Source organism: Colius striatus, chromosome 3 (assembly GCF_028858725.1).
Source record: "Colius striatus isolate bColStr4 chromosome 3, bColStr4.1.hap1, whole genome shotgun sequence".
Classification (NCBI taxonomy): Eukaryota; Metazoa; Chordata; class Aves; order Coliiformes; family Coliidae; genus Colius; species Colius striatus.
The window spans coordinates 6,919,256-6,947,229 of NC_084761.1; the positions used below are offsets into that span (position 1 = coordinate 6,919,256).

Here is a 27,974-nt window from a genome sequence, read left to right on the forward strand (position 1 = left end):
TTAATGATCATCCCGGAATAGTGACAATTCCCTCCCTGTTATAGGCTGCAAGGAAAGTGCTGAAAATGTGTATTTCTTGTGAAATACCATGCCAATTCTCCTGTTCTTCTGTCAGAATTAGAGATTCACTTGCTAATACCAATTACTTTGTTTCTTTTAACAAAATCGAACACTTCCAGGTGCTAGAATCTAAGTAGGAATCTTCTGCATAAAAGTGAGATTCAAGTCTTACAGAAGTCTTACCACAGTAACCCACACAAGAGCAAGGTTTTAAATCAAAACTACTTCTGCGTTAGATCCTACACAGCTGGTTAACGCTCAGGAAGCATTTCTACACAAAAAGAGCAAAGAAGAAAGTTGACATCACATTCAGACACGTCCCATCTCTCTCCCCCAGGGAAGCCAACTCCTCCTTTACCTGTCCCAAAGCCCTGAGCTTCCTGGGCATATTTAATTTTCACAGGTCACTGCAGTTTTCTGTCTGACTATAGAAGCTGCATGTTTTGTTCCCCTGTGCCTCGGAGGGATGAGGCCATTTCTAGTAGCTGAATTATTATGCCAGTTTGGATTAAAATGAAACTGTTACATTTCTACAGTTAAGAAAACAAAAGAAGTCCAAATTATAGCTACTTCAAGGTACTTGGAGTTATGGTAGAAACTGCAAATCTTTCTCCTGATGTAGCTTAGACCTTCCTGTCCATTCCAAATGAGATTTTTTTCCTTACTCTCAAAAAATAAATTCTAATTCTTAGCTAGCTCTAGTTTTGCACTAGTATCATTTCACAACCACAAAAGAAAACCCTAAAACCAACCCTTAAATAGTATCAGAAAATGCAGAATCTTAACTTCGGAATCCTCAACCAGCACTTTTTTCCCGGGGTTTGGGCGCCCTCATGAGATCAATACAGAGATAGTCATGATTTGGCTGAGGAATGGACCTAACACTGTGGAACTACCACTTGCTTTTATATTGAGCTGGATTCTCTTGATCAGTGTTTCACACAAATAAAAACATGCTAATTAACATTTGAATACAAGACAAAATCCTGTTAGGTTTCCATATCTCTTGGTTTGGTTCAACTTGCAGAAGATGCTTTGAATGTCTCTACTGGTATCTTACAGTGTTAGCTCAGGCATGCCAATGTGTTTCAGTGAGTGTGGGTAGGACTCCTGGTTTTCTTTACTAGATACTATTTCTGCTAAAAGGTGGCTACTGGAATTTGCAAACAACATTAAAGCTTCACAGATGAGATGGAACAAAAAAACCTATGGACTTGAAGATCTGGATATCAGTAAATTGACAGGCAACAACATGCCCTTGAAACGAGAAATGAAGGGTACAGTGGCCCTTAAGTGTGAAAACACATGCTTAGCAGAACTTTGTCTTGATGTAATGCCCTCCAAATGAATCAACTCATCTATTGATAACTTATTGAACTATTGCATACTCCAGATTATATAGTGATACTCTTGGACAGAGACACAAAACAATGAGGACTGAAAGCGAGTGACAGGCAACTGCTCTGTGACCTACTGCTTCCTTAATATGGGAGACAGATCTTAATAGCAAAGTAGAATGAAACAGCCAGGGAAGAGAATAGGCACTACCTAAGTGCAGTCTGGGGATCAGCTATAAAGAGGTTCTTCTCAACTGAAATTTTCAAGTCAAAAGTAAACACTCCTAACGTTAAGTTTGGAGAACTCTTTCCTTTGCTGAACACAGAACTGAAAATGCCTAAGGTAACGATGATGACATATCTATCAGAAAATATTCTGAGCTTCAAGTTAATTTTCAATGAAGAAATCACAAAAACCTGATTAAGCAGCAGACAGTAGTCAAAATGCCCAATAATCTGTCTTTTACAGTCTTCTCCCCTTCTGCTAAGAAATAATGTTCTCAATATAAAAAATACCAAAAATCAAAGGAAGACACAAGTCAAAGCTCTAAAAATAGCAATTTGTGCCATACATGCACTTCCTGTAACCTACTCTACTCTTCAGTCTTTCTCATTTCTTAAACCTAGAGGTCACCTCCTACAGTGTATCTTCTCCTACAAAAGGTATACGGTTCCTCAACTTGCATGGAAAAACAGGAGAAAATGTTCATATTTATAACTTTAGAATTATGTGTTTACTTCTGGTTAAGAACTAACTTTTCCTTTGTGCCTGTTTTTCCCTCTCCATCCATCTTCATATACGATTTTCCGTTTATTAGGTCTTCTCTGTATCCCAGCTCCTGATCACTTGGCATCTGCTTTCCTTATTGCACTCACTTGGACTTGCACTAACTAATGCCCTGTTCCCTGAATGGATCTCTCTGCCTGAGATGGCTGTTATTTTTGCATCCTCTTCTCTCCCTCTTGCTTAACATTAGAGAGTGAAGACACTGAGCATCTAGTGCACAGTTTGGGAAACAACCTCAGCCTTAAATGACTGCAGGGCAGTGTGACAGATCAGACTATTCCTAGTTCATTTCAGAAAAAAGAACAGAGAGAGATTGGGCATTTGGAGATGCAGAATATGAAGCACAGGAAAGTGGAAGTTTGAACAGAGAAATACAAATATCTGTTCAACTGCTAAGTAGTACTTTAAAAAATGTTTTCTAGTTCCCCAATAAATTTGTCTTTTATCTTACTCTTCTCTCAGTGGAAGTGCACCTCCTAGAAAGTGAATTTAAGCTTCAAGATACTGTGCTCATTAGTCACCTTTTGCAGACTACAAGAAATAATTAATGTAACAGACCAAAAACCAAGCTTGGTAGTTCTTAAATCTCTGTAAGAGGCAAAAAAACTCCCCCAGTTTTAGAATGGCAAAACTGATGCAGTGAAGGGCTGCAGAATTGCCTATGATCAGAGATAGGCACACGACTCACTATTCCTGACTCACAGTCCCCCTCTCAAAACACTGGAAAATTAAACCCATTAATAGCTCTTGAGAGATAAACTAAAGTGTGAAGGCCACAGCATCTACCCATGGCAACCACCAGTGTGCTTCCCCTCATTTAACAGCACAGGTCTGAAACACCAGAAAGTCCCTTGCACTTTTTGGCTACTCCTACAGCATCACTCTGTTGACTGGGTTTTCCATTTTGCTCTAACAGTAAGGGTTTAGTAAGATTACAGTGTTTCTCCAGTGTACACTACAGAAACAAACACTTATAAAAGGATTATAAGTGGTTCTGTGCTAAGTGCATTTTGTCTAATTGGAAGTTACTAATCCAGTAGTATTGCTACCAATCTGGGCACCTCTGAACACAACAGAACAAAAATTAACATAACACAACACACCAGTGGATTAAAACAGTGAATTTAAGTGGCTAGGAACTGTTCTTTCAAATGCCTTCACATTTGTTTTGACTTAACAGACTTATGTTCTTAGAAAGGTTTAATGCCACTTTAAAAATTAAAGCAATGACTACATAATTCTCTGCAACTTAAGACTTAGACTCTATGCAAAAAGATTTCTCCTTTCTTGTTCATGTCTAACTTTCTGGTGAGGCAACAACTTTAATTGGTATCTCTACATACTAAAGTATTGTTAAGTAAGAGTATCACTGAATCGTGAGTTGCTATACAGGGAAACCACATTATCAATTTGTCATTCCATATTTTTATGATTTTAACAAATTTGCAGGGCACTGTTTTCAAGATCCTGGAAAAAAAAAACCTAGTACTATGGAGCAGATCAAATTTAATGGTGAAACAAGTCAAACTCTTTCTGAACCACAGTGGTAAAGCTAGAGAAGAGAGACAAGTACCTCATAATTTGAGAGGAAATCTAGTAATTTTGATCGAGACGAGATGTAGAGTAGTGGTGTCATCACCCGGCGAACAAACTTTTCAATATAAACAGCACTCATAGGGCCTTTGTATTCAATTGGTCCAAAACTAGTACCAAAAAAAATAATAAAACATTCAGACTTAAATTAACAATAGAGTCAGCCCCTCCTGGGGGTGGCAGAGGTAGGAGTTACACAGACAGCATGCTCAGCCTCTGGGGAATTGCTCTCTGTGTAAATTAACAGCGGCTTCTGTAACTGATAGTTGTGTTACCAGACTCAAAGTATAGAGTAAATTGCAATGACACTAATGCAGTGTCTATGGGTAGGTGCAGTGTGTTGGTGGGGATAACGGGATGAAGATCACCTCTCATTCCCATTAAAGAAGCTGGTAAAATGCAGGCAGGAGTTATAGTATCATATACATATCTTTCTGCTTTGTCTGGAGTAAATACATGTGACTTGAAAATCAAATCTGAACAGTGTCACCATTTTCACTTGATTTTTAAAAATCTTTAGCAAGTTAAAACTATCAATCTGACAAAGTGCAGTATTTTTACACAGTCTTTTAGAAGCAGCACTCAACAAAGCAGAGATGAATCCAGTCACACTGCCGATGAACAGCTCACACCACATTACGTAGGGCTACAACAGAAGGCAAGACATGCCTTGGGGTTACAATTTCCAGAGCTTCTCCTTCATCCCCTTGAAATCCTGCTTGTGATTTATCATCACTAGATTGGACAAAGCATCACAGTCCAAAAAGAAATCAAACAGGAAATGTGCAAAGAATTAATCCATTCCCACTGAAGAATCTAAGGTGATGCATTTTTAATAGTTTATATGTACAGACACTCTGAAAAATGTCAAACTCACTCTGAGATACCTATATTCAGATGTTTTGAAATGATCTTCTATAAGCCCATCAGCTTATTCTACATCCTACACTGGTTTATTACAAACCCTTGTTTTAACAGCAACAGGCACCGCTTCAACGTGACACATGCCCAGTACACGCCATTCAAGCATTACTACCTCAGCCATGCAGGGGCATTGCCTTTTGGGGGCTTTATGAAGTAGCAATATGAATTCAAATCTCATCTTGTTGCAACTCTGTTTAAGGTTACTGATAACAGCTAAGTGTATCCACCTTTTGTGTTATACTTTCAAGAGCAAAGAAGTTTAAGTGAATGTACATTTAAGTGGTATTGTTGTGGCTTTTTTATATATATATTTACAGTTTAAATTATGCCAGTGCCATCTATGTGAATTCAAAGTTCAGCTGACAAAATCCAGGTAGTTCCTTCTCAAAACATAAACCTCCCCTAAAAACTAGCCTCTGTAACGTAAGAGAGCTGCAGTTCGACACTACAGCACACAAGTAATATGCAAGTGATAAACTACACAGCACTCAACTCTACCGTGCCTAAAATCTGGAAGTGTTTCCTTACCTTCTGGCTCCACACAAAGAGAAAAACAAAGACCCAAAACATACATATACTAAAAAAAAAAGTGAGATTATATAAAGTTTTATACAACAATATCTCAGTATTTGGAGCACAGTGAATGTCAAGTTCAAATCTAGAAGTCTTCAGTACATAGTGCTGCTTAGATGAGCACTTAAATTCCACTAACTTCAATAGCCCAGAAGCACACACTTTATTGCTGTCATAAATTGGGAACAGCTGCTATTATCCATATACAGAGCAAGCAGACAGTTACATTAATATATAAATCTGAAGTCTTTACTTTCATTGAAGGCAGAACTTCCAGGAAATACATGAGTAACAGAAAGTTTCCTTAAGAACGAAGATCTGTCCAGCATGTCATTTAACTGACATATACAGCTGTTCTTAACACCTAAGTAGCATACAGGATGAGCTTCACCTAGAATCTTCTCCCCCACAACTATTTATTAAGAGACATAAACATAACATTTTCAAAATGCAACATTTTATACAATATCTGTCTCCCAAAACAACACTAAAAACCCCAGACTGTAAATATGAAATCTTACCTCTGATGGTACAAGTGTACCACAGGAAAATAAAAGAAATGCTTCTGCTTCCTGCATTTCCCCTGGTTCCACCAGCAATTTACAGCTACAAACAGCACCTGCAAAGCAGGTGAAAATTCACAGCTAAGTAAGTATATTACCGAGACCTTTTTTATCTAACACATTCTTTTCCAACACATTCCATCTGCTATTTTCAGTGTCTTTTCACCTCAGCATTCCATATCTGCTCCTCCTAACCCTATCACACAAGACCTTTTTTTTTTCCTGAATTTTGCAAGAGCAATCTTTTTGGCTGCTTTTCTTTCTAGTTTTTAAGATTCTTAATCTAAATCCTTCAAATTTACTAACTTAGTAAAGTTGTATAATTAATATATATAACCCATATTAATTACTTCTTCTGGCACTCTGAAGTGTTCACAGGTAACCAAGTGCTAGAAAGCAATGCTACAGCTGCGGTCTCCTGTGATTACCAGTATCTCTAAGGATGCTGAAACTGGAAGCAAACTCCCTGTAACTTCTGTCTAAAGGAAGGTGAATAAATAGGAGATCACTTCACAAGAAGGAAGTCCTAGAGTTCCCTCATTCAGGAGCAGAAATAACAGACAACTGGGCAGGAATCATACATAATGTTTCTCCATTTATTCTAACACTCTGTTAAATTAAAATTGAAACAACTGTCTGAGTTACAGTAAATTCTGAGTTTTCAAGTCCTACAGGTTCCCATCAGATGACAGAAATTAGCATCAGCTCAGAAACTAAAAAGCTACTGGGTCATGTTTAAGATTTGTATCTTCTCTGGAGTTACCTGGTCTGACAATCTGCTGGCCACATGATCTATTTCTTCTCTTGCTGCAATGGACTGGCCACACCACGGCGCGTAGAAGAAATACAGCACAATTTCTGAATCCTGACGAAGGTGATCTGCATAGTCTAATTGTCCTCGAAAAAGATCAATGACTGGAGACTTTGTGGAGAAAAAATTCACTGGAAGCTTTGCTGGCATTGTAACATCTTTTGCTCGGCTGTAGGAAGGAAATTAAGAGGCGTTATTGAGACTGTACAGGAGCAGTTAAAAAAATTGTGCCCAAAGTCCTAATTTTTAACCTTAGCAAAAGTCATGCAATGACAAAACTTTAGAAACGAATGCAAATGACTATAACTTACATCACCTGAGTTAGTTGCATGAAGTATCAGAAAAATCTAATCACCCTTAACAAGCTTTAGAAAGTCACATTGTGATACCATGCACTATGTTTATGGGTATGTTAGCCCACACTCTTATTGCTGGTTGCCATAGAGCATAAAATTACCAGGAAGAGTGATTTCTTTGGATTTCTTCCCTGGCCTCATCCTCTTTTAACACTTGTGCTTTAGGTAACAGCACCCTGATAAAAGAAAAGACACTGGTCATAAAGTTTTGTGACGTGATATTTATATAAGCAGAGACTATTACCCTGCCTTATGCTTTGCTTTCAAGTATTCTACACTTCTATTCCATTAGGAGAAAGTGTGTAAAAATGTGTTAAGTTTATTTTACTGAATAGAGCAGGGACTGCAAACTGTTCAGGGCACACTTCCACTTCAAGGTAAGGACAATATTAACAAATAGCCTTGATTTAAACAGATTATGACAGATTAAGTTTCTTGAGATAAATTAGTTTGACCAGTAATACTAATATCAAACATCAAATACTCAGGAAACCATTTTCTACCAAATGAACAATCAAACAATTCAGAACTTGGCATTTCCAAAGTGTTCACAAGTTGTTATAGTACAAATTGCCTTAAATGCAAATGAATGACCATATTCTCTATTTTATATTCTCTTAATTACATTTTTTTCCACTAGCTGTATTTACACTAGAGTAAGTCAGATTAAAAACTGGACTGCACCACTGCAATGGTGACAGGAAGTTTCAGGAAGGAAATACTGTGCATTTCTTTACCTTGTATCACAACAAAAAGCTAATACAAAAAGTCTTTTTACCTGATACTTGATACTTCTCAGGATAACTGTGATAAAATTAGTGAGCCCTGAACACTGTCAACCTCACACACTAAGCAACCTCCTAACAGCATTGCCACATTTTCAAAATTCACAACCATTCTGGTTTGTAAGAAGTACCTTTGCCTTGACAACACCAACCCACAAAGTCTCTTGTCTCATTCCCAGGTCACTTAACATTTCAGAATCACTCCCAGGATGTTTTCTAAAAGTTACGAAACTTCTCAAATTGTATATAAGAGACAACATTTGTCTCTTACAAAACATTAACTGGTTCCATTAATCTCACGAGTCATAAAATCATGTTCTCACAAAGACAGCAAAAAATGAAATTCCTTCTACCGACTTGTACCTTTGCTCCTTTCCTCCTTTCCCATAGGTCCTTATGTTGCCTCACAGCCAGCACCTCTGGCTCCCTTCCATTCCTGCACCACAGGCTGACTCACACTACTAGCTTTTGCATGGGATTCCTAACTGTCAACTGGACAGGATACACCACTATGGCACTGCAGCTCTAACTCACAGACCAGCAAACACATGCTTGATGAGCTGCTGAACAAGTGTGATATATACATATGGGGTTTTAGTAATGGACAGTAAAATAGAGAGGTGATTAAGGTCAGAAAGATTTCACCATACATTCTGCAATACTGAAAGAGCTTTACACTTTCAAACAAACTATCTGGTCACTGCGAGATACAGACCACTGCAACAGAGGAACTGCTGCTCACATCCATTCACAGTCTTTACGTTCACTCTGAGTCAAATAATACATCCTCTGTGGACAGGTGAGAAAAGAAGGCCCTAGTATTTGTCAGAAGCATTATCTGTAAAACAAGTACTCCTTGGAACAAAAATTTGTCAAGATTCTGCAGGATAGGGCAGTAACCAGATCCTTACGGCCACATTCTCCCCTTCCCAAAATTAAACGACAAACGCAATAGATATTCTTAAACTAACATGGTATGATTTGAAGCACACAACCCATCTCAAGCATTTAGATCCCAGTTTAGGCTCCAGAATGGTGTGCAATAGATATTCTTAAACTAACAATGCAATTCAACAACAAATGTAATAGATATTCTAAAACTAACATGGTATGATTTGAAGCACACAACCCATCTCAAACATTTAGATCCCAGTTTAGGCTCCAGGATGGTGTGCGTGCTGACTGAGCACCGCCCAACTCAATGCAATAGATATTCTTAAACTAACATGGTATGATTTGAAGCACACAACCCATCTCAAATGTTCAGATCCCAGTTTAGGCTCCAGAATGGTTTGTGTGCCGACTGAGCACCGCCCAACTCTCTCCGCACTGCCAGCTACAAACACCATCTGGTTCCATGTACCCACGTACACCAGGCTCTCAGCAAACAGGAACCAGAGACTTCTGCAACGCAGAAAGTTCCAGCTCCCAAGAGAAGCACCACCAGACTGGGAAAACAAATACATTAAAAACAAAATAAAAGCACTTTTCTGTCTGAAGCAGATATAGGTGATGGGAGTGTCAACACTACCACACGAGCCAGAAGAGTCCTGTTTCCCCCCACTTTGCACCCCCATCTGACACAGATGGCTGAGAGCGCTGAGGAAAAAGGTTCAGTCCCGTGCTCCCTCAGCCCTTCTGTGGCAACGTGAGGTACGAGTTATTCTCTGGAAGTGAGGAAAAAATACTTTCCCAACAAAAGTGCCTGTCCCTCAGGTGCGTCTGCATCCGTGTACCTACCGCCACACCCCAAGGACCCCGGGGAAGGCAGGTACATCTCACAAATACCGCCGCTTCTTCCTCACCCGTGTGTCCGTGCAGGGAGCGGGGCCTCTCCCCCTGCCCTGTCCTGCCCGACGGGGGTCATGGGGCCCCGTGACCCCCACCGCCACGCCGCTGAGTTGGCGACGGTGTTCCCCCCGCCACACGAGAACGGCCACCGTTGCCATAGGGATCGCATGTCGTCGGGCCCGAGAGGAAGATGTCTGTCACTGACCCCGGGAACACTCGGCGGCGCACGGAGCCCGGCCACATTGCTCAGGGAGACGGGAGGCCAAAGCGGGCCCCGGGGGTCGCGCCCCGGGAGGATCCCTGTGCCGCCCTGCGCCTGCCGCCCGCCCCGGCGCACCTACAGGCCCCGCGGCGCGACCCGCGCCGGTGGCTCTGCTCCAGGCCTTCAGCGCACGCTCCAGCCCGGCAAGAGCGGCGGGCGGGCGGCCGCCTGCCTCGGCCGGGCCCTGCGTGCCACGGGTCCACCTGGCTCTCGCCCGCTCCCCCGAAGCAGCCCCCCACCCCCGCCATTACCTGCAGGTGAATTTGAGGGCGACGAGGAGGGCGCAGCCCAGCACGATGGCAGCGCCGCACAGCAGCTCGGGCCGGCGGGCCATCTGGGCGGCGCGAGGCCGCAGCCGAGAGGCAGCCGCGGGGCCGGAGCCGCCGCATAACGACATCACCCCCGGCCGAGGCGGGGGGGGCGGGAGGGGGTGCGGGCCACCGGGCCGCTCCCGCTCGCACACGTCTCCCTAGCGCCCGCCTGTCAGCCGCGCGCGGGGCGGCCCCTGTGCCCGCCAACCCGCGGCCGCCACGTCGCGCCGCCCCGAGCAGGCGCACAGGCGTCTGAGGGAACCCCTCGGGAAGGCGAGGGCAGAGCGGGGAGTGGGCTCGGCGGCGGGGCTGGGAGCGCCCCGAGCAGGCGCACAGGCGCCTGAGGGAACCCCTCGGGAAGGCGAGGGCAGAGCGGGGAGTGGGCTCGGCGGCGGGGCTGGGAGCGCCCCGAACAGGCGCACAGGCGGCTGAGGGAACCCCTCGGGAAGGCGAGGGCAGAGCGGGGAGCGGGCTCGGCGGCGGGGCTGGGAGCGCCCCGAGCTGCTTCCTCGCTCCCCGTCCTCCCGGCGCTCTCAGGAAACACACGTCATCTTCTTCGACTCCTGCTGCCTGGGCAGGACATAGTTAACACTCCCGTCCCCGGGAGCAGCGAGTAAATAATTCCCCCGTAACTCTTTAGGAAGAACTTTATAACCGAAAGCGTTGTTAAGCGTTGGAATAGGCCGCCCAAGGAGGTGGTGGAGTCCCCATGCCTGTAGACAGTTAAAAGCCCTTAGCTGAGGTGCTGGGGGACACGGTTTAGTGGTGGGCTTGGCAGTGTGAGGTTAGTGATTGGGCTTCATGATCTCAAAGGTCTTTTCCAACCAAAATGAGTCAATGATTTCTCTCTTTCTGCAAAGACCAAGGCTCCGCGGCAGACGTTGCCCACAACCCCCCTCCCTACAGTCATGAACGATTTCACACTGTCCTTACAGAACAAGGATTTCATGTTTAGTTTTGTCAATGAATTACTTCCAATAATTTACAGAGCACTTACATAAAACAATGACAGCAGAAAGTTGAGAAAACAATTCAGAAAGGCACACGATACAATCAGGTTTTGTCACAGAAATAACACTGTTCATAGTACTCCATGTCAAGCTCACTTTATTACAAACAATGTAAAAAATTAGCATTGCAGCAGGGGGTATTTCAAGCACCAAGCTGATTTTGTATGCTTAATGTACACCACATTAAAATATACCTCAGCTGAGCCTGTAAGGAATAGTTCCTTCAAAAGCCCCTGGCTATGGCTGAAGTATAAGGTGTCATTTCATTTGTGCTTTCATTGTGTGATGCGAGAGGGACACAGGATCCAGGCTTGTCGTGTATGGGTATCACTGAACTTTGGTTCAACACTTTTTACATACACAATATATGGCCAATAACTACATTCAAACTACTGAAGTAATTCTTAAAGCTCTTCTAATTATATAAGGTCAGCTAAAATACAGAGAAAAATACTCTCTCAAGAGGGAGAGAGAGGTCAGTGGGGGGGATTAAAATAAAAGAAGCAGCTTTAGCTAGTTTGAATGAATAACTGAAAGCAGCTTAGTTAAAAAAAAAAAAGTGGGAATTCAGTGAATACACAAAACAAGCTGAAAGCATGATCTGCAGAGCAGCCAAAACACCACAGAAGCTCCAGCAACTCCAGTAAAGCCAAAAGGCTCACTGGTCAGAAGTCACTTCAGCCTGCAAATGGCTATGACTGTCCTATGGCCTGCAGGAAATGCAATCTGAAGCACCTTGCAGTTAAGGTGGTGATTCATGCCCAAACCTAGAGTCTGAAAACATGTCCCAGCACCATAATTCTTGTCTTCACAAATTAGTTGGCCATTTCTGTTATTTTACTGAGGCAATGTGCTAATGACAGTACAGAAAACTGCAAACACGCAGCTGGAGACAGAAATACCAACTTATTAAGTTTTAAGCTACAAGTGCTCAGGCTTTTGCTAATAGGCAAATCATTGTTTGTTTGTTTTTACAAAATCTCAATCCTGAGAGGCTACATGCAGGAAACAGCTTTGTGTAAAGTTCTCTTTATTACAGGCAACATTAGTCCATACAATAATACACAATACTGACATACAAGTGTAATCTTTCAAAATCATCATTTAAACATCAAAGACCAAGAAACATAATTTTAACTACTTCATTTTCAAAAATTAATACTTTTTTTCCTCCCAAGATCCCTTTTTTCAGTAAATTATATTGAAACATACAAATAGAGAAAAAATATCCATTCAACATATATTGTAGTTAAATGGTTATTTTGTTTAAAATCTTTAATAAGAAAATCCTTTTTTAGCAACCTACATATAGATAAGTAGCAAACTTTGTTTTAAACAAATCCTCTCCATTAAAAGATCTGAAGAATTTTCATCCATCGTTTTCTTCTTAGCCCGTAACACTCTGGTTTTTAATACCTTGATCCCTTAAAGTTTTTCAGCTGAGGACTGATACTAGGGGCTTCCTAGATATTATAGCCTCTCTTCTCCCCCTTCTATTCCCTAACTTTCTGTCCAACAGAAGGTGAGTAAGCACGTAATACTTCAGATTTTTTTAATCACCACTCTGTTTCATGAGAGCATAGACAGGTCTGCTCAATCCCCCTAAATCTACTATATTTTGCTGTTCAGGAGGAACAATATATGCCAATAAAAGCAGAAAACCTGCAGCTTTTCTGTCACATGCTTTTGATTATTGTCAAATTTTCTGGTTTATGCTTCCAGCTGATAACATGTATGTGTCATCTCAGTATTAGTTTAAATCTTTAAACAAAAAACTATATTTTCCAAAGTCATTATCACTGGGAGCAATCAAGTGGTCTTTTCTTGCTTTGCTGAGCTTCATTCTTAAAACCTGTCTTCGTTCTTCCCATTCATGGAGTTCTGCATTTCCATGGGCAAATTTACAGTTGTTTCCTTCAGTGCAAGTACCAGCCATATATCTGTTGAGACAGATTTCAGTGTTTTCATAGAATTGCCATCATTACTATTGTATGTAGGCATTTTCTCTGGTCATGTTTTTCAAACACACTAAGGTATTACAGACAAAAGAATCCCCGAAACTGGAGGAGTATTTACTTTTTATGTAAGAGGATACTATCTCTGTTTAGCATTCAATGATATTTTTCATTCCCAGCTGTCATGTACTTATAAAGGACAAGAGATGGTTCTGTTCTTTCTGTTCTTTACTGAGCCATTTAATGCTTGAAACCTTTAATCTGTCAAATTAGCAGGTAAATGAATACCTCATCATTTAACACACTAAGCTAAAGAATGACTACTGTTAAAAAATACAATTCATTACCCTTTGTGTTAATTAAATTTGGATTTGAAGTACCCAGTATGTCTTATTTTATCCTAGTATTTTTGTTATAAGTATTGTTATATGCCAGTCTGTATTTACTTTATACTGCACATCCAAGGTCTGTCAGTGTTCATCAAACACATTTAGGATGTCACTTAAAAATGTAGTAAAGGGGGCACGTAAGCTTTCATGAAAACACTGCAAACAAAAAATAACTTGCTTTATACACTGTGCAATTTCTAAGGCATCCAAAAATCTTTAACTTGAAATGGAGTAACAAAGGTATCTGCACCAACAAATTGAATCTTTGACTCCAGAATGCAGATTCCAAAGTTTTAAGCCCTACAAAAATTGCAACAGCACAAAAACCTTTCAACAGATTTACAGAAATCAGGAAAACAGGCTGCATTTAATAGTTAAAGTCTGCATTTAAATACTTAAAATCAATGCTGGGGAAAACCAACAGGTCTAAGATGTTCTCTTCCACACATTTGGAAATGATACTAATTTTCTCAAGTATCACTGTGCACTGTTCTTGTGTTCCACAGCTAATCAACCTGCACGTGCCTAAGCAAACTTGTAATAACACCAACAGTATTTCATGCAGCTGCAATAAACTTGGAACCCTTTATTAACATCACACAAGCAATTTATTTGGTTCCACAATTACACACCTTTTTACTCCCCCAGTTCTAACAGTATGTGGGATCCGGGACCATTCAGCCTGGAGGAGACTGAAGGAGGACCTCATTAATACTCAAATGTATTTGAAAGGTATATGTCAAAGGGGATGGAGCAACACTTTTTCCTGTAGTGTCCAGTGACAGGACAAGGGATAATGGACAAAAGCTGGAACACAAAAAGTTCCACTTAAGGAAAAAAATCTTTACTATAAGGGTGATGGAGCCCTGGCACAGGCTGCCCAGGGAGGGTGTGGAGTCTCCTTCTCGGAAGGTTTCCAAACCCTCCTAGACATGTTCCTGTGTAACCTGATCTAGGTGGACCTCCTTGAGCAGGGGAGTTAGACTAGATTATCTCTAGGGGTCCCTTCCAAGCCCCACCATTCTGTGATTCTTTAATTACTTAATTTCACGTTGAATGATGTACACAAAGCAAGAAACAGTAGAAGCAGCATTGTCTGTCAAAGCTAATAACTGCCTTAATTATTTACACTACGAACTGTCATTTTTCAGCATATTTGACATCTTAAAAAGCACGTACCTATCACAAATGCTAAAATATCCAGTTGGAAAGCGATACTGCCAGCAGTTTTGATCATCCTCAGTGTGGAAAACCTTCTCTTTATGCTTTTCAGAAGAAATGTGACCCTGCCATTGCTTCTCACTATTACAGTTCTTCCCACACATCCAACAGTGAAAATCCACCTGTTTTACAGGGAATTTGAAAACAAAACATTGAGAATTCAATACTGTAAGCACAGAACTGCTCCCAATACACTCTGAATGTTTCCTTTGTGTTGGCCTGTATTTACCTAAATAGACTGTTACTTAATCACCTGAAGTTTATGATCTCCACTGGCTTTAGAGGATTCAGAAGAACTGCTTTAGGGTGCAGGTTAAAGTTTGCATTTAGCGTTGCTAGCTACGATCTAAGGAAGCACCAAAAAAATAAGGACAACAACATATGGTACTGATTGGAGAAAAAAAGGGAAAGACAACAACCCCTCACATATTTGAATTCAGAATTTTATCTATGATTACTTACTGTAACTTCAGCATAGTCTGTTGGCATGTGAATTTGCTTCCCATTTTCTTTGTTTGCCTGAGCAGCTGTATCATCTCCTTTTTCTGGCTTTTGACTTTTTAGCCATATATCATACAACTGCTCCAAGTCTTGAACTAATGAGAGCAGAAGCTAAAATAAGTAATTAGCAATTAAGGCAAAAGTTTGAGAATACTAGACAAATGACTGAGTTTGCAAGTATAATTCAGTCCCCACCTACTGCAAGAAGGAAAAAGGGAAGGCACCATGTCGATACAGTTTAGAGTTAAGAGCCAAGAGCTATATGAGTCTCTGGCTACTTACCAAGACCCATTTCTGCCTGTCTAGAGGAAAGTAAGATGTTACACATTTCTGAAAAGGCACCTAAAGTACAGACAACAACAGTGCCCCTGTGTATCAATATCTGAACTTCCAAGTACTAATGTAAACCATGCTACAGCTTTTGGTAAATTTAGTCTGCTTTCTTGCAGACCATGAGATTATCATTTATGGCAGGTATTATTTCCAATTTTTCGTTATTTCTCCCCAGTAACCCTGTAATGGGATAAAAAGTCAGCAATAGGAAATGAACAGTGATTCCCAGTAAATACACTGGGGGTGGGAGAGAATCCTTCTGCAAGTAGCTTGCCCTTGTATGTTATCAGCAGAATTCTACTGTCTGCACGTGGCAATAAAGAATATAAACACTGAATAATATTGCTGCATAGATCAATATACTATTTCTATGACATCTAAAAAAAGGAGACAAACTACATTTAAAAAACACATCAAGAAACAAATACATAATATAGTTATTTTTATCTAACACTGTTTTTGAATACCCAGTCTGGGCTTATTCAAATTTAAAAAGCACCTGCAAGGTTTCCTAGGAAAGACAGTGAAAGAAAGTGGCTTGAAAACTAACTGAGGAACAAGGATGCAAAACAGAACAGAATTACATGTTAGATTTACTTTTCTACTTACTGCTGTTCTCCTTCATATAGGTCCACATCTCTCTCTCCTCAAGACTGTGAGCAAAAGAGCAGTTTCCATCGTATTGACATTTCTTGCCTGAAGCAATATGATTGCACAACTGGAATGTGAATTTAAAAAGAAAAATCCTTACGAAGTAAAAAGGATGATAGCAGAAAATGTTGCAGCTTTTTATCAGTCTTGGCTAGTGTTTCTGCTCCCAGACACTTTTATCACATGAAAAATAAAATCCTGTTTATTTTATCAAAAACACACATCATAGTTAGAAAAAGCAATCTGCTGGAAGCAAGTATCAGGACTGCTTTTTGCCTCCTGCCAGATTACCAGACCACAGAGGTGTTTAAACTATTTCTGAAACAGACAAATCACTTTGAAAGTTATTAACTTCCACTGCTGAGAAAATGCTTCAGTAATAACATGGGAGATCAATGCTTCTTCTACGAGTAAACTCTGCAGAAAAGCCTTCAACATTTTCCCACCAACTCCCATGAAAATTTCTGCAGAACTGATGAAATCAGCCCAACTGCTAGTATTTCCCAGTTACTTTATTTTCTTAACTAAAATGTTAGTTTTAGGTTAACATACATCAAACTGCAGAGGCACTTGTTTCTTTGCAGGAAGAGGACGAATGGTCATCCACTTCTTACGCTCATTAGACATTACAAGCACCACGCGGCGATCTTTGGTCCATCTGAAACACAGTTCAATGAAAGAAATACTATTCAAAAAAGACACAGAAGCAGAACAGGAAAGCTAAGAAAGGTTCTTAAGAAAGCTTTCACCTTATACTTGATATTTAACCAAATTCTCCTGGAAATTACCATCACTGATAAATAAAAAAAAAGTCACTGAAGTGCTTCTCATTACTAATTATTAACATACTACCAAGAGATGACTGTTCTGCTTCAACAAGTTTGGTTTAAATTCCTTGTATGACTCTAAGCAGTTCCAAAGTTCCCCAAAAGAGGTTTTAAATAGCTGACAAAACAGTAACCTGTTCACTGTTTAGTCTTACTTACGGGTGCCTTGCCTTTGCACTACAGTATTTTTTGTTTCTGTCTGGCTCATTAACTTGACCATTTCTCCAGCACTGACCACAAACAAACTTCATCTTCAAATTAAGTGATCCATATTTCATTTGGTTCCCAAGAATCTTAAGCGAAAAAAATAACAACAACAATGAAAGGTATTTTGTATCTGCAAAGAAATCCATACATAATTATGAATTACCCCCTATGACAAAAGCTGACAACACAAGCCCAGAAGCAGATGTTACACTGCAGACCTTGTCAGTTTAGCTTGTCATTTCAAACTAGGCATCTCTCAACAAATGCATTTTTATTTAACTTATTTCTGATTTAGGTGTATGCACCCAGAAGTTGTGATAAAATATACAAACTAAACACATCAAAGTCCTACCTATTAAAAACATATTGCTCTATGGCAGCTGACTTTGAAATTATAGTTAGGTTTTAACTTCCACATGTGACAGAATAAGCAAAGCAAAAAAGGAACTGCATAGAAAGAAAGCAGGAATTTCAGTGTAAGTGGAGCAACCTGAAGAAAGCCTACAGTGAAATAGATTAAGTGAAGATAACATTTAAAAAGTCATTTCTAAAACGATACATTTTACACAGACATAGAAAAATAATTATCACCAAAGTCATTGTAGAATTATTGGAATGGAAAAATGACAATACCTGTGATCCGTGTGCACTAGCTTCCATGTTCTGCCAGTACTTCTTTGATTCTTGAACAATAGTATCATGTGAAATACCTGTAAAGGGAGTGGAAAACTTCTTGAGCATTTATGACTGTTGCAGAATTACAGCCATGCTCAAACTGTGAAGGCTAGTGAAGCCCTTCTGTCTGTTTTTCTATATTACACACACACTTTCAGGCTTTGGTGTGGATATTTATTTATAAACATCCCCTTCCCCCTCATATTTGGAGATCTCATTAATATTTACAAATATCTAAATGGTGGATGTCAGGAGGTTGAGGCATCCATTCTTTCTGTTTTATCTAGTGACAGGGCAAGGGGTAATGGAAAGAAGCTGGAACACAAAAAGTTCCATTCAAACATAAGGAAAAACTATTTTTCTGTTTGGGTGAGGGAGCCCTGGCACAGGCTGCCCAGGGATGGTGTGGAGTCTCCTCTGGAGGTCTTCCAAACCCACCTGGATGCATTCCTGTGCGACCTGATCTAGGTGGACCTGCTTGAGCAGGGCGGTTGGACTAGATGGTCTCTAAAGGTCCCTTCCAATCCCCACCGTTCTGTGATATATGTGTATATATACACTCAAGAATCTCACAAGGGCCTTCAAAACAGAACTATTGTAGATACCACCACATTAAAAAGCAAACATAAAAGTTTTTTAAATTACAGTTTGCTCAAAGAATTTAAGGTGCATATTTGAGTGTTTATTTCAACATCATGTACTAAGTCTCGAGTGACAATCTAATTAGAAAAGGTACATTGTATTATAGACCACAGAAAAACTATCCAAAATGCAAGCTGACAAACACTAGATTGACCTTGCCTTCTATACAAAGATTTTAAACAAACTTTGATAATTGGATTTTGTTTCATGGAAGAAAAACCCCAAACTTACAAATTCTTTGGCTAAGGTTTGTATCAGGGCTATACAGTGTTCACACATATTATAACATTTATTGCTCTAATTCCACACAAGCACCCACTATCCTTTCCTGACACAGCACTCCTTTACTTCCCAACGCTTACATTCTAAAGAGGAACCTTTCAAAGAGCAGAGACTGTGCTTTAACTGACTTGGGCAAAGCATGAGGACAGCATGAACACATCATAAACTACAAAAATATGCCTTCTGTGGCAAATGATATGTTTCTTGGAGAATCCAACCCTTACTTCAAAATAGAAATTGCAGTGTAAGTATTTATTATCCCTGTCTTTGTAGGGGCAGCTGGTAAAATAACTGGTTTACTTCCATGTGGAAACTTCTAAAGGCTCATCCAAGGAGAGACAAAACAGGAAATCTGTTGTCTTTAACTTTCTTCTTCTACCTTTTTCAGGTCAGTATGACATCTCATGTCAGCATGCCTCTGCAAGAATCCAGATATAAAGCTGAAGCAAAAAGAACCCTTCTCTTCAAAGAATGGACAGGCAAGGATACGTCACAAAGTGCTAAAAATGGCAAAAACACTGTCACACATTGGGATTGCCATATTTGCCTTCTTCCTCCCTGCATCACAATGACCTAACACGATTACTTAACATGTAAAGTATTGCTGTCACACAGAGCAAAGTAGGAAGAATAAGCAACTGTGGTACAAATTTACTGCTGACAGTTAAAAAAAAAAAAGCCATAGAGAGTCTAGAACTCATGACCATGGACTGCACTGCAAGATATGTCTTTCAAAAAGCTATCAGCTAGAAATGAGGTCTTAAAATTTTATATCCTCAAAGAAGCCAACAAAAAACAATGGAGATCAACAGAAAAGCAGCCTCAATGTCCTGTGTAAGCAGGAACAGAAAAATCAGTTTTTATCAACATATACATTAATGAGAGACAGAGTAGTGAACTGGGAAGATTTCTTTTCTGGCTCACTATGGAGGTTAAACCTTTCTTCTAAAAGAATGGTTTTACAGTGGAAAAACTTGATTTTTATACTGGGGATGGAGAGAAACAATGACATAAATAAAACATGAAGAAGAAATTTGATTGAGATCTTCCAAACTTGGAAGGTTTAAAAATAAAACTAAATGGTAAATAAAACCAAATCTAGTTTGACTTGGATATAATAGCTACTCAAGACTCCCAGTTTCATTTGAAGAAAAAAAGATATGTGATCATAATGAGCAGTTTTGACAGTTTTTACTATGAAAGATTTGCTAATTTTGAATAGCTAGTAGCCTATTCAATAGTTTTCATCACATTTACACAGCTGTTTATTGAATATGTTGTATGAAACACTCCAGCAAACTGTAACTGAATACACTGATCTCAAGTTGCCAATTTCAGAGGAGAGTTTAGACAAGGACAAAGTGGCATCCTAATGAAGAGTAAAGCAAGCATTTTACTAAGCATACCTGTTTCCTTTTCCATTATCCAGACTTTAAGCTCTACCAGACTATGAGCATAAAAGCATTTATCCTCTCGTAAACAGCCATAATGCACCTCATGTCTGCAAAGGTCAAGCTGACAGCGAGCTTGAAAAGGGCGGATTTTGGAATACTTCACCATAGTTTCTCGCAAAATGTGAACAAGGCACCTGTTCCAAAAACAGTCCGTTACAGATGTTCCTTAAAATGACTTTGTTCATGTGTGGAAAAACAAGTAAAATAAGCATCTCTCACCACAGTTTATTCAAATGTCTTTTTAACATTTTTTCCTTGAAATCAGAAAGCCAAAACAGTTAACAGAGGGAAGCAGCATCTCATTATTGTTTCTAGGCTGAGTAAACCAGCACCATGAAATAGCACTGTTGTGAAATGCAGAGGTCCCTCTTCTGCAAAGCATTACTGAACTCAATCCAACAAGATCACTGCTTTCCAAGAGAGAAAGTGTATCATGTCCACTTTCAAGCATATATCCTGATCTATTTACAAACAGGAGTATTTATTCCTTTGTAGAGCACCATTAAAGACAGAGCTGATGCATCACAGTAACAGTGTAGCTCTTATACCTGTAGTGTTTCCACAATACAGAGAAGTGGAGGACAAATAAAGCACTTAAAATTCTTTCACTTACATTTCTCTCTTATAAAAATGTAAGTCTATTCATTCTGAAAAAATATATTTAACACTATTACTGCTATGAAGTCTTTGTTATCTTTCAAAGAATAATTAAAGACATTTCCTCACATTATTTTTAATTAATTGAATGAATAATGACTAGAGTCTGTTTCAGACACTGTAATTAAGGTAAGCTTACTCTTAACTGACTAGACTACATCAAAATAACCAAAACAGACTGAAAAGTTATGAATTATTGTATTAATTTAACCAGACACCTATGTTACATAAATGCAGCTCACCAGGTAGATAAGCTATTAACAAACTGACATCAAAACCAGTAAGACTCAAACAATAGAGTGGATACCACTAATTTTGAATGCATTGGTAAAGAAATAGTTTCCTTTCAATTGAATTCCATGAGATAATCTGTGTTCAATAAGTTTGTCTTCTCAATACCACCACGACGTAACGGTCAGTTAGCAAGGAAGAGAAGTTAATCAACAGGTAAGAAATCAAAGTCAACATCAAAAAATGCCTGAAGCCTTTGCTTTTAATTTGAAACTTAAAGAGATGGTATTTCAGACATACTTGTTATCTTCAAAGTCATGCATAGCAGGGTGAGAACAAGAAGATGAGTTATCCTTGTTCCTTTTGCTTATTATTCTGGGTTTGTGATCAAAACATTTCTGGAATTAAAAAAACAGGTAATTGTAGAGTATGTATTTTACACATTTGAAAATATACCTTACCTTAAAGATATTAACAGAGACTTCAGCTAGTCTCTAATCTAAAGATACCCAGACTATCACTGAGCGTGTATTTCAGAATTTGCTAAAGAGTCATGCATAAACCAAATCATTTCTCTCTAGGCTATTTTGTTACCTATTGCCATTTTCATTGTGTCACTAGAAATAAAGCAGCACCTCACAAAGAAACATAAATAATCCATGATGTTCTTGAAGAAGTCGGGACACCGTCAAGTTGATCTTTCCATTTCCTCCAAAGAGAGCTTCTCGACTAAAGGCTCCTTTGCGCTCCAGTGTCCACACATCAATCTCCTCTTGGCAATATGCAAACGTGCAGTGACCTGGATATCTGCATTCTTCTTCAGCAGCGACATCTAAAATGACAAGAGTGGATGTGGCTTTGCTTTTACACAACTTTAATTGGAAACTAAGAAGCTACATCTACTGTAAATGAGTCACATAAGTCTAAAAGACAGAAGCAAACCTTATGCTGAACGACTTCCTGAAAATGTAAAACTCCTCAGAAATGTGATGCACACCTCCATCAACTGTCCTTACTTAGTCTAAGAGAACAATGCTGAGAACCCAGAAAATGCTTAAATGTAGCTGTTAATTAATTCACAAGTTATCTGGCTTCCATCATAAGCAGAAGTTCAATCTGCAAAACTCTAACAAGAATGCTTTGTTGTTGTTGTTTTGAATACTAATAGCCCAACAAACTGAAGCAAAGTTATTCATGAAGTACAGTGCATGCTCTCTAAATCATGACATTAATGGTCTCAGAATCACACAATCTCAAGGGCTTGGAAGGGACCTTGAAAGATCATCTAGTCCAATCCCACTGCCAGAGCAGGAGCACCTGGAGTAGCTCACACAGGAACTTGTCCAGGTGGGTTTTGAATGTCTCCAGACAGACTTTTAAAACAGAAATAACCCTGTGAACTTTCTTCTCCACCTTCTACGATCAAGAATAAAAACTCACTCTATACTTCACTGGAAAAGCTAAACTATATTACTTTGAGTGTAGGCATAAACATTTTGCTCTCTCTAACACATACCTTTACATATATAATACGGTCCCACATACTGTGTCTTTGTTGGTCTTGGACGTATCTTTTTCCATGATTTATCTTCAGAGTTTTTTATTCTGCCAATTAGAATATCCTTCTTACATTTATGTTCTAAATTGGGATGGTAAATGTAATCCAATAATTTAGGACCTGAAACAATCACAGGAAACTGCTTATATTTGCATCAATTGCAGCGTACCTTTAACGTTTCCATACAGACTGGTACAAAAGCCCAAAAGTAAGTACACACATTGCACAGAATTCCTACTTGCACCAGCAACTCTGAAGAGCCAAAAGTCATTAACAGCCACACTGAGTACAAGAGAAAAAAGCTGAATACTTACAGAAGGCTTGGTCTTGCCAAGAAAAACAACACAAGTGATATGGGGAAGAATGCTGTGTTACAACCATAAGATTACTTTGGGACAGTAACCACATTCTGCCTTCTTTCAAATTCCAAAGTATATGTTTCCATAACACTAATTTAAAACATCAATTGCATATTTATATTAATGAAGATGAATTACAAGGATCACTAAATAGATCTTGACCTCAATTCGTATTAGAACAGCTGCTACATTCAGAGACAAAAACAGTCTAGGTAAGAAGTACACACATGCCAGAAACAAAAATGCCAATCCCTGAACTCTGTGTCTTTGGAAATAAAAACATGCCTAGCTTTAAACTCTGTCTTTAGGATGATTCTAAAGTGAAGATTATATTACCACCAAACTGAAGAAATTGGGGAGAGAGTCTGTAGATGAGCAATGCTCAATGAATTTTGCTATTTAAGAGACTATAAAAACAAGAGTATGACTCACTTGCCTTGGACAAGATGCTGAGGAACAGTACAATTTCAAAAGCAGACACTTAAAAGGCTTTGATAGAGATGTAAAGAAACAGAAGAAATAGATGCTTTGATACAAAAAGGTGAAGCTAGGAACATGCTAAGTACTTCCACCAGTATTTTCTAGCTCCTGCTTTTAACAGAAACGTGTTCTACGGTTTTCCAAACATCACTTCATGGATTTTTCTTGTAAAAGTAATTTTAATCTAATATAAAAGTTCTTCAAGCTACAATAGTCCTACCTTAAATGTCTCAATACATTTATTTATTGGTATATCAATGGCACCTATATATAACTTGAAAGACAATGCTTGTTTTTAAGATTAGTCTTAATAAAAGCTATTGCTTCTAAACCATACCTCTATTTAACAGCAACAGCTCAGGCCTAAAAGATTAGTTATATTAAAAGCCCAATACTGGTTAAGATCCTTTGAGTCAATACAGTGGGGTTAATTATTACTGAAGTTTAGAAGCCTCAGGATTACGACTTAGAATTAGTTTGAAAGAACAATAAAACAGATGGGATGTGAAGGTTACCAGGTACTTTGAACTGCAGTTCAATTCCCCATGGCCAATCAGAGAGAGTATTGCAACTTTGATTTTTTTTAAAGTCTTGAGCAAAGGTGTCATTCTTCACAGTAGCCTGGGGGTTGGGAGGAAAGCGGATACAGAATGTGAACAACCTCACGTAGTGAGCCTACAGGTTGGGGAAAGCGTGTGGTGGTTTGTGGTGGTTTTAGCAATCAAGAATCTATTAAGATAAGACATAAAGACAAGAAGAAAGAAGATAAAATAGTTGTTGAAACATTTCACTAGTTCCTTAGTTGTAAGATCATACTACATCTGCAAAGAACAAGTCAGAATTAACACTGTTTAGAAGCCAACAGTATTTTAACTTATCAACACTAAAGTTTTATATGTATGGGGTTTAATTTTTGAAAAATCAACCCAGTTGAGTCCAAAAGCCCCTTACCTTTTTTGACAAAACATAACTGGCAGGCCTGTCTCAGCTCATGTGTGCCTTCTAATGGGTTTCTTCCCGCAAGTGCTGAAGATACGGGCATATTAGCAGTTGCACTGCTAAAAACATTTGAAAAGTCACTTCTAGTTTGGCCTGCAATTCCCATGTAATTTTCAGACCCAAACAAACTACTAGGGCCATTTATCTGTTGGAAGAAAGCATATTTTACTCAATCCATATAATTTAATCTATTGAAATTATTCTTCAAAGCATAAGAAAGGCTATACACACAGGAAAAAAATCATAATACAAACTTAAGCAAATGTCCAATAAGGGGACAGAGGTTTTACAAAAGCCATATACGCAGCACAGGTACAAGGAGAACAGCAGCACTTGCTGGGCTGTTAGTCCACCCTGGCTCATGAGGATACAACCCTTAATGCCACCCTTGCCCACAAAATCAACAGCCAGCAGCACGGTTTATAATATACAGCTCAACTGTATATTCCAGATGAATTCTCAGACACAAGGCAAACTCTCCTCTGTTCCTGTACTAGGACACTTCTCCAAGACTCCTAATACTTGGCATTCAGATCATAAAATATTTTCTTTCTCATTGGTTTTTTATTTTAGATTTCCACAGTATTTTACAGCAAGTTCCTTAGAATGGAGAAGTGCCTATGACAGTAGTCAAAACTTACAGATACTAAACAACCTTTGTACGTATTTTCTTCTATTCAATTACTGCTAGTGCAAGCTACTGTATAACTCTTTTCCAAGCCAAAATCCCATTTTAATGGTTCAACTACAAAAGTTTAGACCTATATTAAGCCTTCAACATGTGCACACTTGAACTGATGTGAAAAAATGTGAAAACCACTTACAAACAATGGAGAATTATTGCTGCTAAGTGTTGGTGTTCCATCTCTAGAAGCTGAACTTGAGAGGTCTAAAGGAATAAAAAGAAGTTTGAAATATTTCAGTTCTCCAGAACACTCTATGCAAAAAATTATGAAGCAGATGGATCAAAGGTTTGGGTTTTTTACAAATGCCAAAAGGGGTTTTGTTTGCTATGATTATTTCAATTAGGTAAAAGCTCCTTGTAAACATCTAGGCTAAAAAATTACTAGGTAATTATCTTCAATATAACAATCCGATTAACATCAGCAGTAGCTTCATCACAAGAATATGCTGAAGAAGCCTGAAGATACTTGTGCAGTACAAAATGGGTACTTAGGTAAGCAACATTTGACCATGAAAAATGAGGAGACGAAAGAGCGTTAAGAAGATTCTTCTATTTTTAATTTTGCTTGGTAAAATTGGCTTTGTTCTAAAGAGAGCACACTCCTGTAATGCTAATAATTGGAGACAAAACTTTATTTTTTCTAGTTCATTGCCTATTTATATCTTGTTATTTCAAATTCCACTACATAATTATAGTCCCTAGAATTTCAGTCCAAATACATAACATCAGTATCTTTTCAGAGTACACACTTGTATTAGCCTTTTAGAATTCTTCTTGTTGCCAAATCACCAGATGTAGTTTGAGCTGTAACAACACCTTTGTTTTAAAACCCCAAAAGTTTGAAGGACATGCTTTTTACTTTATACTTATTCACCTGAAACAACTTGCACAATAAATACAGGAAAAGTGAATGGAAAGACACTGGAGCAGGTTTATGCAGACCACAAGTAAAAAAAAAGCTTTATAAATAAGTTCTTTTAAAGAACCAACACTGATTATCAATATAATTGAGAGCACAGATCAAATGTTACCGAAGTGTTAAAAATATTGATTGTTGTGAAAATTGATTTTTTAAATAGAGAGGCCAGCTGCCTCATGCAGAACCTTTACCATAAAAGGTTAAATATTAAGACTCATTTCTTACCTCTTTTTGGATCACTGATTGAAAAGGTGCTTAATGGTGAACAAAAGTTGTCCAGTGAAGAAGCCAAAGGCTGTGAAAAGATTTCTGAAAGAGAAGGTGACGGAACAAATCCTGCATTAACTGGCAGTGTCCCCAACAAAGACGCAGAGAAAGGGACACTGGGAGCTACACTTCCTGCAGGAATAGGTCCCCTGGCTCCTGTCGTTTGCTGGGAAAAAAAGAAGACATTTATAAAAAGAATGTTCACATACAGCTAAAAAACCCTCAAGAACACGATCTCCAAGAGTATTTTTAGTAAAGTTTTTGCAAAGTTTTTATGAACCTACTGAAAACCAACAAGAAGTTCACTACAGTACTGAGTGCTGCACAGAGCTACAGTACACCTAGAGAACTACAGTCAGCAAATCCTAAACAATGCCCTAATGCAGGGACTTATCCATGAATCAACAGCTTCAAAGGTTCAGGTAACTGAAGTTAATAAGTTCACAAACTGACATGTTTTTAATAAATTGGATCAGAACTGAATTTCCAAATTATTTTAAAAACATACAACACGAAGGAAGAGTCAGAAAGCAACGTGATCTTTTTCTAATTAAAGAGAACATAATTCAAGTTGCAGTAAAGAGTTAAGAGCTTTGAAATAAATCCTCAGGTACAATCAAATGACACCATGTTCTGCAAAGGCTAGATCACCTTTTTTCCCCTCATGGAAAATAACACATCCTTTTGTACACTTTTGTTACAGACATAGCCAGTGGAGAAGTTTCCCCTCCTTCTCCCTGTCTGGAGCTCCCTTGTCTGGAGGTTGACTAAATAGGTCTGCAGAGAGTTTGCCCAATGTGAAATTCCTTCTGTGCCCCAAGCTGTTGGTCTACAACTCAAGATTCTTCACTACAGGAGACTGGAAGACTCTATTTCCTCCTGGCTTTCACTATGGCAAACTTCCTAGGATCTCTTAAAAAAATTATTTTCTATTAAGAAAAAGTGAATAAACCAGAAAATTAGAAGCCCCGAGTACTTTTTATTTAAAGACTTACAACTGCAACCACAGCTGCATGAAGAATTAAAATCACAGCTAACTGAAGACTTGAAGAAAGAAAACAAACAAAACAGTCTTACCATTACACTTTCTTCTGGATCAGGCACAGAATCAAGTAATTCATCAAGTTCTTCCCCAATAATTATATCTCCGTCTCCACAATCTAAACATGCTTCTGGCATAGGGAAAGACACATTCCCTCCATTTGCCAACACTGCAGAGGGCAAAGAAACCTTTTCCACTTGAAGAGGCAAAACGGAAGATAAGGGTGGTACAGCTACTGATGACACTTTAGACACTTCAGAAACAAAGTTTGATGAAGATGCAGCAGAAACCATCTCTTGCTTCTGGTCAGATAAATCTGAAACAGTTAAGATGGGAATGAATGGAAGTTTTGCTCAAAGATGTACCAATATCTTGTATAACTTACACTTTGACAATGTGGAGGTCGAGGGAGTGGAGAAACATGAAAAATTGTTAAGCAGAACTACATTAAACATTTTCAGTTTCCATGAAATTCCA

General features: G+C 39.0%; 2 protein-coding genes across 8 annotated transcripts in view; both read right to left on the minus strand.

The window, feature by feature from the left end:
• The window catches only part of TXNDC11 (thioredoxin domain containing 11), a 31,358-nt gene extending 21,080 nt beyond the window's left edge, over positions 1 to 10,278 (minus strand). Inside the window, exons 1-4 of one of the 3 annotated variants that reach the window (XM_061991868.1) lie at positions 10,094 to 10,278; positions 6,601 to 6,817; positions 5,796 to 5,893; positions 3,758 to 3,887 (exon numbers count right to left, since the gene is read on the minus strand). In XM_061991868.1, coding sequence (XP_061847852.1) covers positions 3,758 to 3,887; positions 5,796 to 5,893; positions 6,601 to 6,817; positions 10,094 to 10,239 — 591 coding nt within the window. In that variant the 5' untranslated portion in view covers positions 10,240 to 10,278. Of the gene's footprint in view, positions 1 to 3,757; positions 3,888 to 5,795; positions 5,894 to 6,600; positions 6,818 to 10,093 lie in introns of those variants that run through there. The other 2 variants (XM_061991869.1, XM_061991870.1) reach the window with 2 other exon arrangements.
• A 1,898-nt stretch (positions 10,279 to 12,176) lies between these two features.
• ZC3H7A (zinc finger CCCH-type containing 7A) overlaps positions 12,177 to 27,974 on the minus strand; it is a 29,714-nt gene continuing 13,916 nt past the window's right edge. For 3 of the 5 annotated variants that reach the window (XM_061993900.1, XM_061993898.1, XM_061993899.1), the window contains 15 exons: positions 27,533 to 27,813; positions 26,414 to 26,621; positions 25,409 to 25,473; positions 24,537 to 24,729; positions 22,705 to 22,866; positions 21,824 to 22,020; positions 21,489 to 21,586; positions 20,253 to 20,434; positions 17,881 to 17,957; positions 17,200 to 17,333; positions 16,766 to 16,871; positions 16,172 to 16,280; positions 15,191 to 15,324; positions 14,687 to 14,850; positions 12,177 to 13,103 (listed from right to left, as the gene is read on the minus strand). In XM_061993900.1, the coding sequence (XP_061849884.1) occupies positions 12,914 to 13,103; positions 14,687 to 14,850; positions 15,191 to 15,324; positions 16,172 to 16,280; positions 16,766 to 16,871; positions 17,200 to 17,333; positions 17,881 to 17,957; positions 20,253 to 20,434; positions 21,489 to 21,586; positions 21,824 to 22,020; positions 22,705 to 22,866; positions 24,537 to 24,729; positions 25,409 to 25,473; positions 26,414 to 26,621; positions 27,533 to 27,813 (2,300 nt within the window). In that variant the 3' untranslated portion in view covers positions 12,177 to 12,913. Of the gene's footprint in view, positions 13,104 to 14,686; positions 14,851 to 15,190; positions 15,341 to 16,171; positions 16,281 to 16,765; positions 16,872 to 17,199; positions 17,334 to 17,880; positions 17,958 to 20,252; positions 20,435 to 21,488; positions 21,587 to 21,823; positions 22,021 to 22,704; positions 22,867 to 24,536; positions 24,730 to 25,408; positions 25,474 to 26,413; positions 26,622 to 27,532; positions 27,814 to 27,974 lie in introns of those variants that run through there. The other 2 variants (XM_061993903.1, XM_061993902.1) reach the window with 2 other exon arrangements.